The 12021-nt window shown below is 37.7% G+C and overlaps 1 protein-coding gene across 5 annotated transcripts in view; it reads right to left on the bottom strand.

Moving 5' to 3' along the window:
* Positions 1-1723: 1723 nt before the first annotated feature.
* The window catches only part of prdm11 (PR domain containing 11), a 153046-nt gene continuing 142748 nt past the window's right edge, over positions 1724-12021 (bottom strand). For all 5 annotated transcript variants that reach the window (XM_048606844.1, XM_020511733.2, XM_048606846.1 and 2 more), the window contains one exon: positions 1724-11023. In XM_048606844.1, coding sequence (XP_048462801.1) covers positions 8841-11023 — 2183 coding nt within the window. In that variant the 3' untranslated portion in view covers positions 1724-8840. The remainder of the gene's footprint in view (positions 11024-12021) is intronic.

Genomic DNA, 12021 nt, shown 5'->3' with positions numbered 1-12021 from the left:
GGAATTAGTCCTCTGCGGATGCCAGCGAGGGGAAGTAGTCTCAAAGTGGATGCTAGTGAGGGGAAGCAGTCCTGGAGCGGAGGCCAGCACAGCGAAGCAGTCCTGCAAAAAACTGACCTTGGAGTAGCTGAGAGCTGGTGCGGAGTGAAGTGGAGGCTTGGAGCACATTCGGACAATTGTGGACTGGGGTCTGGCGTGGGTGGTCAGACCACGTTTGGAAGTCCCTGTACTCAGCTACTGCAATGTAATGTTTATGTGTAATTTGTTTATATGACTGGAGTGACTATCCTTTTAACTGTGTCTTATTTCTGTAAAAAAATGTATCCAGTTTTCTTTTTTATTCCTCTTTTGTATCTAAGATTTGTACCTAAGATTGTAAAACTTTTCACTGTACTGCTGTACATCTGTACTTGAGTACATGTGCCAATAAAGGATATTCTATTCTATTCTATTCTCTGCTTCTAGGGAAATCCAATACAGTAAATCTACACCAATTGCATTCCCAGTGGAACAGATATACTTTATATTTGATTTACTCACCTCTTGACTAGGGAAAGAGCAAATTTCCTTCCAACAGAGCCATTTTCATTAAGAGCTGGGAGAATCAGAGGGGATACTCATGGAAAAGTTCACAACTAATAGCTAGTTATTATTTTGAGGCAACGCTCAGTGTGTCTCATTACAATTCAACTACAAGGGCAGGCTATGTAGCTCTGTGCCAATTAGGTGGCACCTGAAGGCCTACTGTATGACACAATTGGCACAAAATATCAAAGTAACAAAGGCGTAAAGCAGAGGGCTGACACCTTTCTCAGATAGAATTTCATGGGATCCAGGAGGAGTGACACAAGGTGACATAGAATAGGGGATGTATAGTTCTCAACAGTAAATCATTAGTACCATGTGCAGGAACATTCTTGGTTGGAGGAATTTTGTCACATTGAGATTTTAACTTGTGTGGCCGAGAATATTTTTAATTATGACATTGCTATGAATTTAAATTTGGTTCACATTAAGTAACAACCCCAACAATTTATTTGGGATTTTAATTTAGTCCATTGCTGGTGTACCTGATTAAATAGTTAGCAAAACTGCACATATTCACAATATCCTTGTGAAATACAGCAGCTGCAGGGGGTTTTGCATTTGGTACAGTTGTTATCATCTAGAATTCAACGCTGGATAGAATGGTTGAAGCAAGTTCAATTGTGGCTTCCAAAAATGAATTGCATATATACAGTATATATAAGTATCAGAACAGGAAAGATCTACAAGTTTAAGGGGAAACTGCAAGGAAGAGGGACTATACCAGAGAAATCCAAAGAGAATAGACAGTGGCATAAAATGGCTGTTAGTGGACCGGCCAGCCCCTGACCAAATGACCCCAATGACTGCGAGGGAACTGCAGTCAGGCACGATATATATTATCCAGATAGTCAGAGGTACAAGGTCAAATAAGATGTTTAGAGAGTAGGCATCAAAAAAAAATGAAGAAAGTGCAAGTAATTAACATTTTTAAAAGTATAAGTTCCATGGCTAACAAAAAGTCAGTACACACCCAACGGGTGCCCTGGTTTCTACATGTTTGCAGTTTGAATTAAAACCCAAATGTACTGGGACTGAAGTCTGCTATCAGCTTGCAGAAAACCAACCCTATTTCTGTCTGTCTTAGAAGAAATCCACTTTAATTTGATTTGAAATCATCAGTATTTGACTTATTACTGCTTTTATTAAATGTATAGATTACACAGGTAGTTTTAATTAGACAGGAAATACAGTCTGAATATTCAGCAAAGACAATACACTGCTTTTCCTTGAACAGAACCTAAACAAGGAATAATTCAACTGCCAAAAGTGTCACAGAATTTAAAGGAGGAGCAAGATTCTTGAGAACTGGGTCTATCACTGTTGATGTTTTAGTCAAATCACACTGTCACTTCTGGATAGGAGTCCAATAATAAATTTAATAAACCAGAAATACAGAATAAAACTTACTCCTCTAAATTTTGAGCAGTAGCTGTATCGGATTCCCTTTACCAGCAGACTATTATCTCACTATTCATATCAACTGTTGCATAAATTTAAACTATCCCAATAAAGATATTATATGATGGCCTCAATATAATTAACTTTGAACCACATTAGATGGTTATATCCTTCAGTTTAAATGTTGCAAGGAATTTTCTGAATAACTTTGAGTGTCTCATTATTATTTTTTCTCAATATCCGGCACTCAAATATCTCAAATCTTGAATTACTGTTAAACTAATTACATACCTTAGTGTAATCATCAGGTGATCATATTGTGTATACCTGGAGCTAAATCTTTTACAGGACCTTTTTCTTTATTTAGGGAGAAGTAAACTAGCAACTCAGGAGCTGCTCATCCTAGACATTAAAAACATTGATGCACTTGATTCTCAGACTGTACTGACTCAGTTCATCTTAGACAGGTGTTACAGATCAGACCAAACCAAACGCCCTTCAAATGTATAAACGAGGTAGCCCAGACCCTAATGTTTTCTTATTGAAAGGCAAGTATAACGTGCTGTGTACCAGATGTAATTTGATTGCTTACACTACTCGGCGTTAGGCAAAACACACTTTATTCTTATTCTACAGTCAAAATATAAACAAAAGAAAGAAGGATTGGCCTAACTTTAATTCTATTGGAAAACTAAACAGAATAATAGATTATTTAACTAATAACCAGCAACTGTTCCAATACTGTAACATCCCATAAACACACCCTTGGCAAAGGCAAATTCAGTGAAATAGATTGTCTCACATGCTATCTTCTCTAGTCCAGGAGGAAAGAACATCAAGAGAAAATTCTGGCAGAGAGGGAGAACTCAAGTGTTTTGCTGTAGCTGAGAGGGATGTATAGCAGCTTCAAAACCCCAACAATTACTGAAAGCAAAACTAAAACCCTGATTCTGTAGGAGCCTAACTCCACCTATTCATGCTGCTTCTATTGTTCCAACTTTAAAAAAAAACCATGGCCTCACAAGCTGTTCACTTTACTGGCTTGGAACAAGTTGCTCATTACCTCTGTCTCAACTTCTCTTCACAAAAGAAAAACACAAAGGACAAAAGGCACTTCTTACAGCCGAAATATTGTCCAACAGGGCAGAGGCAGGGATCCTGCCGTTCTCTAGGGGTGAGCAGGGTGGAAGAGATGGAGAGCAGTGGGAAAGGGAACTGGTGAGGCAAGTACTTTTTAAGCAGCAACTATTTTCAATCTGGAAAGATGATAGAAATCGATGTTCAAAAAGAGAATTGGGTATATACTTGTATCAGAACATTTCCAGGCCTATGGGGAAATGGCAAATTCTGAATATTCTAATATAAATGGCATTGCTGTGTTAGGCCAAATGTCTTCTTTCTATGCAACAAAGTACTAATGATTGTACAATCTGTAGCAACAAACATAGATTTGCTGGATAGACTGGAAGACAACCTTTTTTAATGCCTAGCCCAATATAAGAACAACTCCAGACAGTCGCAGCTCTGAAAACCTACGAATTTATAATGTCACCTTAGTAGATATACTCAGGAGGACTATAAAGTTAATTCACCACAGTATTTGTCATATCAGAGCAGTGTTGTAAAGTCCAAAAATAACTCTCAGTTTTCCAATCAACCACGTTAGTATAGGCACACTAAAGTACTAATTGGAAAAGTGAAAGAATTCCTCGGGTCAAATTAAATGGCCATCGCAGAGACCCCATCCACTGGCTGAAAAGCTGAGCCCAATAGTCATTTCTGGAAGCTACAACACAGTTAATACCCTGGTGTCACGGTTTCTGCCATTTTAAGAGTGTAAATCTCAGCTTTAAGAACCAAAAGTCCTGTTAGATGGCTGCCAGCTCTTCAGTCTCAGTAGTTCCATTGGAAGCAATGGTTACAATTGGTACTGCAGCGAGCAAGGAGCAGCCACCATAACGGAGGTTCCTGAATAGCACCAAGTATGTTGGGATAAGGGGAGATCCTTCCTAGTAACAGCTCTTGTGGCCAGGGTGGCCCTCTATAGACCAAAGGGTGTTCACTCATGAAGGTCCACCCTCACCCCCAAGTCAACAATGAGGCTACGAATTTTACTCAGCAGTCTCCTCAAATGGTGCTGCTCCCAGTTGCCTCACACCACAAGCAGAACACCAGCAAGGGCAAAGTAAGGCACTTAAATGCCATCAGTTGAGTCACTTTCAAGCTTTAAATGATCCCCATGTAGCAAGGCTTCCTGACCTTCCTATCCCTAACTGAATTTGATAAAGTCAGGACGATAAAGAGCATTCCATCTCCCTCCAACGTTCCTTCCTGATTCTAAGCTCCCAGAAGAATTAAATCCCATCTCAATTGGGCTAACCCAAGAAAATGCCAAGGAAAGATGAAGCTGTGGAAATTGGGATGATCAATGCAGCTAATAGAAACATAATATTTGTAGAAGCCCAGGAACAAATTGTATGTAACAGTGAATTTACTCTACGACTAATGGTATGAAATCATTAGCTGTCATTCAGTTGGCACTGTGTTTAAATGGCTTGGCACCAAAGTTTGATCCTTGGTAGTGGAAGAGGCCACATTCAAAGGGTAGCACTGAATTCCCGACCACAGTACTTCATGTGGGAAGTGCCTACGTGCCGAGAAGGGACAGGGATTTAGAGACAACTGAATGAGGACTAGATGGAAAAGTACAAATGGCATTTTCTTAAGACTTTCATTTCAAACAAAAACTTGATTTTAACTGAAATATTATTACCGCTATTTATTTTTCAATTGAAACTAATAGAGCTAGGCATTGGTACATGGAAGCAATTCGCTCTGAAACTCCTAGCTTTTCAATCAACCCAAAATAAGTAAAAGTATCAAAATATATTTGCTAACTGGTAAGTGCCTTCCCAGGGAAATCAGACCTTAAATATATTTTACCAAAGGAACCATCAGACGACTCAAGTCTAATTTCACGTCATGTAATTGCTTCTCCCTACTGACTTTAAAACATCAAATATAGACAGTTGGTTTTACTTCCAGCCCAGTCTTGACAGTGGTAAGTCCATTAGGCAAAGCAGTGCAATGTTTAAGTCTACCAATGCAAACATCAGCAGAGTCAATTGAACACAGGGATTTACATTCTTTTGTAAGTATTCTTACCAAGGGGGAGTTCAGTGATTAGGAAAAATTGCTTCATCACTTGCAGGATACTTTTAATGAAAGTTAGCAAAGTGTTGCCCTTGTCAACTTCCAAGACAATTCAAGAGGGCTAGGAACTAAAGAAACAGGGGCTTACAAGAGATAAGAAAAGCAAATGGCGAGGGAACGGAACAGGTTTGCAAAATTGAAAGGCGACATCATTTCTTGTTAAAATACACCTGCAATGGCAATGAAATGGGTTCTGTTGAAGGAAACACAATATGAACAAATGCTACATCATGCTTAAAAATTGATAATGACCAAATAAAAATATAGAAATGATAAACGTAGCCCAGTAGTCAGTATACCACAATCTGCCTTCATCACCAGATTGCACAACACAATGTACGTCATTCACGTGGCTTCAAATGGCAACACCCAAGCGATATTTTTCACAGCAAGTCCTGTCTGAGGTGGTCATTTTCTCTTTGTGGTTCTTTCCATAACTGAAATTGATGATGCCAACTATGTCAATGGTGACCAAAAAGTGATGTGAAGCTACGATATTCTTTGATACATTCTAACCTTTTCCAATATCACTTATTCTTTATATACCATGACTGAGTTCATACACATCATACAAATATTCAAAATGCAAATCAAGATAGATAGCTAATTCCAAGCAGCCTTATTCCTATACTCCATCAGACTATTGCATTTACACTAGCCTTAGTTATATCTGTTATATGTACTTGTTACCTTCACCCCTCCAATTAATATCTGCCCACAAGGTTATTACATACATCATAAATTTCATGAGTAATCATTTATTTTTAACTTGATGCTAATAATCTCAGTCACCTTTGGATAAAAACAAAAATAATAGTTAAATCATTGTAAATCAAGAGCATGGAAACAATTAATTCATTACATTTGGTAGCCCAATAATAATTTGAGTGGTCTATGGCAAGCAATTTTGAGCAAACCTTTCACTAACTTTAAACATAGTAACAATGTCCACATGGTTACAAAAATAGACATGCATTTAAAAAATACACAAACCATGGTGAGGGTAGGGCTTCAGCGTGCTAATAAAAGACAACTGCTCTGGTCTCTATTTGTAGACATCAGAAAATATGGTCATGATAACAATGCAGAGTTCATTCTGATCTTAAGCATCAGGTTCCCGAAATATTTGAAATTCATAAAGCACAAATTTTAAAAGCTGAAGAATTTCTGGCTGTTGGAAATTTCTAGTCTTGATACCTTATTAAATTTCACAAATTAGTCACTTGATTTTAGTGACAGTAACTTAGATCATAGCAAAGATAACTGCCTATTCCAGGAGGCAGAAGGAACATTTGGAAAATATATAATATATGAGTGGGGTTATGACATGGCAATAGACCTTACCTGCTAACAAAGCCATCTTCAATAATAGCACTTCCCCTCTCTGCTCTGAATTTATTAAATCTACAGTGACTGAAATGAAGCTCAATCCTATCACAATGACATTCTTAAGATATACTAATATTTCCACAACATTTTATAAACCTTGCAATTTAGAATATACTGTAACAACCGATTTAAAAAAAAAACTAAATATATCTCTAATACTTGCCTAGGAATTTGTGCATTATACACTGCCAACAATTAATATATTTCAGGGCTAAGTAACAGAAATTCATCACTAATCCACATCGTGATATACAATGTGTACATGGGTTATGGCTGTTTCTGTAATCTATTTAAAGGCCCAGGCATTTTGTCCCATTCACAGCGGTAGTCTTACTGCATTCTAAAATCTGCATTCAGCAATAAATTCTTAATGGATTAATTTCAACGTCTAAATAGGTGCTGAGCTAATTTCTCCAAGATCAGAAAGTGAGTAGGTAGAACAGTCATTTCACTTTTTTCTTACCATCTTTGCCATTTGAGTTGTGCATTTGAACGTTGCCCAGACTGATATGATTACGTTGCCTGATCTTTATTTTTTTAAATAGCAGTTATAATAATTTTATGCAAATGTTATATGGTTGTACAATAATATCACACAGCATAATACCCAGGTTTACATGGAATTCTAAGAGATCATGATGTAAGAAATTTAGCTCTAATAACCATCCTGCACTAGTTGGTGGTTACAAGTTAAGTACCACCAATGTCTAGTCAATGTTTAAAATGGCTACAGACTGTTATGGTCACCTGGAAATAGCAGCCTTTCATAATTAACTGGTAAGGGTCAGTGGTCACTGTTATTGACACCCAAAGACAGGGAATCTCATTTCTACTGGCAAAGTTAATTTAAAGAGAATATATCACATTAATAAAATATTTTTCTTGATCTACTAAAACTTTTATTTAGAACTCTCAAAAATCATATCTGCTCTACAACTGATGTCTCATTCTCAGAGTAGGAGACATTTTGTTTTTAAAAAGTGTTAAGATTAAATGCTATAATGTGAATTTGTTGGCCTAACAAGATTAACGTTGATTCATTTGTGCAGTACTCTTTTCAGAGTGAAAATGTGAAACACCACAGGCATAAAGCATGACTAGGAACTGTCAAACTGAATGCAGTGTCATTTTTGGGGCAGCTGCATATGACAAAAGTGCTTTACAGCCAGTGAACGCATCTGGCACTCTGGGCAAGGTATAATCCTCTACAATTGCTATGAAAAGTACCTAGCTTAAATAACTACTCTCACAACTCAACATATTGCTGCTCCACTTTGCCATTCCCAAGATAACTATCCTTCCTCCACTGATTATTGAAATTAGCAAATAGTCTCAGTATCATCTAATTTTAGGACATTTTTAATAACAGACTGTAAACCAGTGGTAAGTGAGAATAATTTCTATCAACAGCCTTCTGCCTAAGCACACATATTGATACTTTTGCAGTCTAGCCTAGCTAACTGAAGTGGGCATGCTCAGCTGAAGCATTGTCTGATATGTGTCTGTTTCCTTTCACAGCAATAATAGAATGAGATTGAGAATTATATCCTCTTGATACATTCATTCCTTTCCAGGTGTTTTTTCTTTAAAAGACATGCTCGCTCGACATGAAAAGTTGACCATCTATTATCAATAATTGTAATCTATAAAAATATTGTAGATACATATACTTTTTAAATCATTTGGACTATGTATTTTACATCTCTTACAACCCCACAAATAACAAATTACCTCCCTTCCTTCTCCCCATTAATCATTAATTGTTAATGCTTAGTTATAGCTTCTGTAAATAACAAAACGAGTTAAGATTAGACAAGGCGACTCTTAATATCAACCTTAAACAGCTTAAATAACCTTAGTTTCTAATGAAAAAGTTAGAATGACAAATCACTTCTCTTATCTAATATTTCCATTACTAAAAGCAAATTAGCAGTTATTATTTTTGATGGCAAACAGTACCAAACCTTTTGCAGGCTGTCCATTCTGATAATTTTAACCTCTCAATTTGGCAAGTACTGGTTATCAAAGGTTACAATACAACTGGGAAATCAATCTAGGGATTGGATCCGACAAGTCAGTGCTGCAGTGGTTTTCTGGTGGAAATTTTATCAACACCCTGTTGAATTTTCTGGTCTGGTATTTGTACCAGTCTGTCACCAATAATTGTTTTCATAAAGTTCAGAAGTAAGAATGGGTTTTGAGTTATTCCCACTAAATCATGGAACTATAGGCAATTTAAAAATTCCAATCATTTACATAATGGTTTCATGAATATCTGTTATACAATCAGTTCCCACGTCCAGACCATGTAATGTTGGTTTCTGGTCCAATGAAGTAACTCTGTTGATCATCTCTTGAGACAAGGAATATCTGTTCCCTGACTTCTCCTCAAACCAACAATCCAGTGCTCTCTTAGCCTCAAAATTGGCAATGGGTGGTCCATTGACAGCAATTGTTAGAAGGTCATTGAGTTGGTCAAGGCTAAGTCGAGACCTATTATTGTTACGTATCCGGTAGAAGGCACCACGATTTTTCTCACAAGCAGCAGTTGATGTTGGTAGAACAAGCAATAACTGAGTGATCCGATTTAGTATTGGGAATTTTTGTTTATACTTAAAAATGTGACGGCTCAACTCTTTGAAACCATTCTTGTTGTAACACTCAGATTTGAGCTCCTTCCATTCGTGCAATAAGATTCCTTGAATGTCTCTGCCATCTAGACCTATTTCCCTTGCAAATGATGGAATAATTTCAAAGTGCTTATATATATGCATGATCTCTTCCTCACCATGACTCATCAGGTTGTCCTCAGTTTGGGGCCATGTGGCAACATCAAACACATGACATGCTCGAATAACTGAGCGACTATTAGAATCTAGCCTTTGGGCTAGAATCAGCTGGGTTTTTTGGCATATCTTTTCTCTTATTGAATTGAACTTGGCTTCTGCTACTCTCAGATTTTTCAGAGGTACGCCATGAAAACTTTCATGGAAGGTCTCCTCAAATTCTTGTAGATATTCTCCTGGTGATTCCACCAATCTACTGATTTCCTCAATGGCTTCTTCAATCTTGTCATCTGCATGGGTAATGAGAAGGTGATCACCCTGGAATATGAATGCCAGTCGTGTAAGTACAGCAATGACATCTAATAAAAAATAGATCAGCTTAACTGACTGATAGTCCATCAGGAACTGCAGTAGAGCCAAAGCAATGGCAGCTGCATCAGCTTTATGTGCTTGACCACTAACATCTTTAAGATGAGCTACCACCTCCAAATAATCCTTAATTAATGCATTCAGGACATTCTGCTCTCCAATAATCCACCTAACAGCTCGAATGTCACCAAGGAATTCAGTCTCCTCACAAAGTGTTGCTGCAGTAGATCTTAGTTCACACATGAGTTTAGGGGAATAACGATAAAAACTCAGCAACTGCTTTAAGTTGTTCTCTAGTTCTTCCAAACAAGTTAGTTCCTTGTTGCTTATAGCATCCAATACTTCCAAATGAGGCCTATGCACCACACAAGGGACAGAGAGTAGCCAAGGCAAAGTCTTTTTGATCTTCATGGCCAAACCTGCCCTTAGTCCTGTTGTCATCGTGGCTCCATCTACCCCAAGTCCTACAATTAACTTTTCATCTTTCCATTTGATCCCTATACACCCAAAGGCCCTGTCTAATGCCTGTATATAACCATCCACTGTTACAGAACTCAGTTCCTGTAGGGACAATAACTCTGTAGCAGCAGGCCCCTCATTGGTAATATACCGAATGTAGATGGCAACATTATCAGCAACCAAGTCATCTGTCTGCCCATCCAATATCACACTCATAAATGGAGATACCCTGAGCCTCTCAAAGAGATCCTCACGAAGAGACCTTGCAATGTGATGAATTAAAGTTTGACAGTCTCCCTCGTTCAAGTATTGGTCAACAATCTTTAAGTCACATTTTTTCAGAAGCTCAGCCAAAGGCCTGAAATCTGAAAAATTTCTTCCTTCAAAGGCTAGGTGATAGGCAACATTGAACAACAGTGTCATGTTTCGGCACATCTCTTCAGTTTTTTCCGGATGCATCCTAAGCTTATAAAGCTGCAAGCACTTTTTATGAAGATTACTCTGTGCATGCAATTTGATAGTGTGAATCTTGAACTGCTTAGAGCCCAAGATGAAGGCCGACGTCCTGGAGGACTGAACAGTGTACTGTCTGCAAACATGGCACCACATTTCATTTAGTGTTGGTGAATAGCGTAGAAACCAGAACTTCTTCAGCCATTCATGCTTGAAGCGTCTGATTCTCCGGCCAGTACCAGTAGAGGTTTTCGATATTTCATCTGTGGTGGCCAGCATTTCATTGGACATTGACTCATCAGCTGAATCCATCTCCTGCTCACTAGTGTCATCCATAACAACTGGAACAGGAGTCTGTGCTTCTGGAGCTAGGACGGGTAAAGAGACAAAAGAAAACACAGATAAATTCAATAACTAAAAGTATAATGTTTTTTCTTACAATTTCTTAAATTCACAATCATATTGGACCAAATTTTGCTGTAGAAGCAAAAATTTTAGTGGTGTCTACCATTAATTTGACTTAATCTCTCAGTTTAGGGTTTATGAAATTATAAGGCAATAGTGTTACAGCGATAGAAATATAGGAACCTATGTGAACGGGGAAAGTAATATGATGTCTTTAACCAATGAGGTTAAAAGATTATAGAGTCACTCATACAGCATAGAAACAGACCCTTCAGTCCAATTAGTCCATGCCGACCATGTTTCCAAACTAAACTAGTCCCACTTGCTTGTGTTTGGCCCATATCCCCCTAAACCTTTCCTCTTTGCATACTTATCTAAATGTCTTTTAAATGTTGTAACTGTACGTGCGTCCACCACTTCCTCTGGCAGTTCATTCTGCACACAAACCACTCCCTTTATATAAAAGTTGCCCTTCATATCCTTTTTAATGCTTTCTCCTCTCACCTTAAAAATATGTCCCCTAGTTTTGAACTTCTCCACCCTACGGAAAAGACCCTTTGTATTCACCATATCTACGTCTCTCTTGAATTTAAAAACCTCTATAAGGTCACTCCTCAATCTCCTGTGTTCCATTGAGAAAAGGTCCCAGCCTAATTTTATAGCTGAAAGAAGGAAGTGTAAATTAGGGGTGGTGAGTGCAATGTCAAAGCAGGTATAGCAAGGGAAATAAAGTGAAAGAAATAAAACATGTGACTAAGACAGAGACAAATGGAACTTTTTTTTAAACAGCCAATTAAGTACCTTTAAAGTGGTAGTCACTGTTGTAATGTAGGTAAAGGAAAAGTTAAAGTCATATTTTTTAAATCTCTAAAGATTCAAAACCTGAAGAATTGGTCTTCACTCTGTTAATATATAATTTTTAATACCAGAGAGGTTGGTTGACAGTAATTAATTCTCACCA

This window comes from Rhincodon typus, chromosome 17 (assembly GCF_021869965.1).
Source record: "Rhincodon typus isolate 14 chromosome 17, sRhiTyp1.1, whole genome shotgun sequence".
In the NCBI taxonomy this organism is placed as follows: Eukaryota; Metazoa; Chordata; class Chondrichthyes; order Orectolobiformes; family Rhincodontidae; genus Rhincodon; species Rhincodon typus.
Note: the sequence above shows the minus strand (reverse complement) of the source record. Positions and strands in the feature narration are given on the sequence as shown.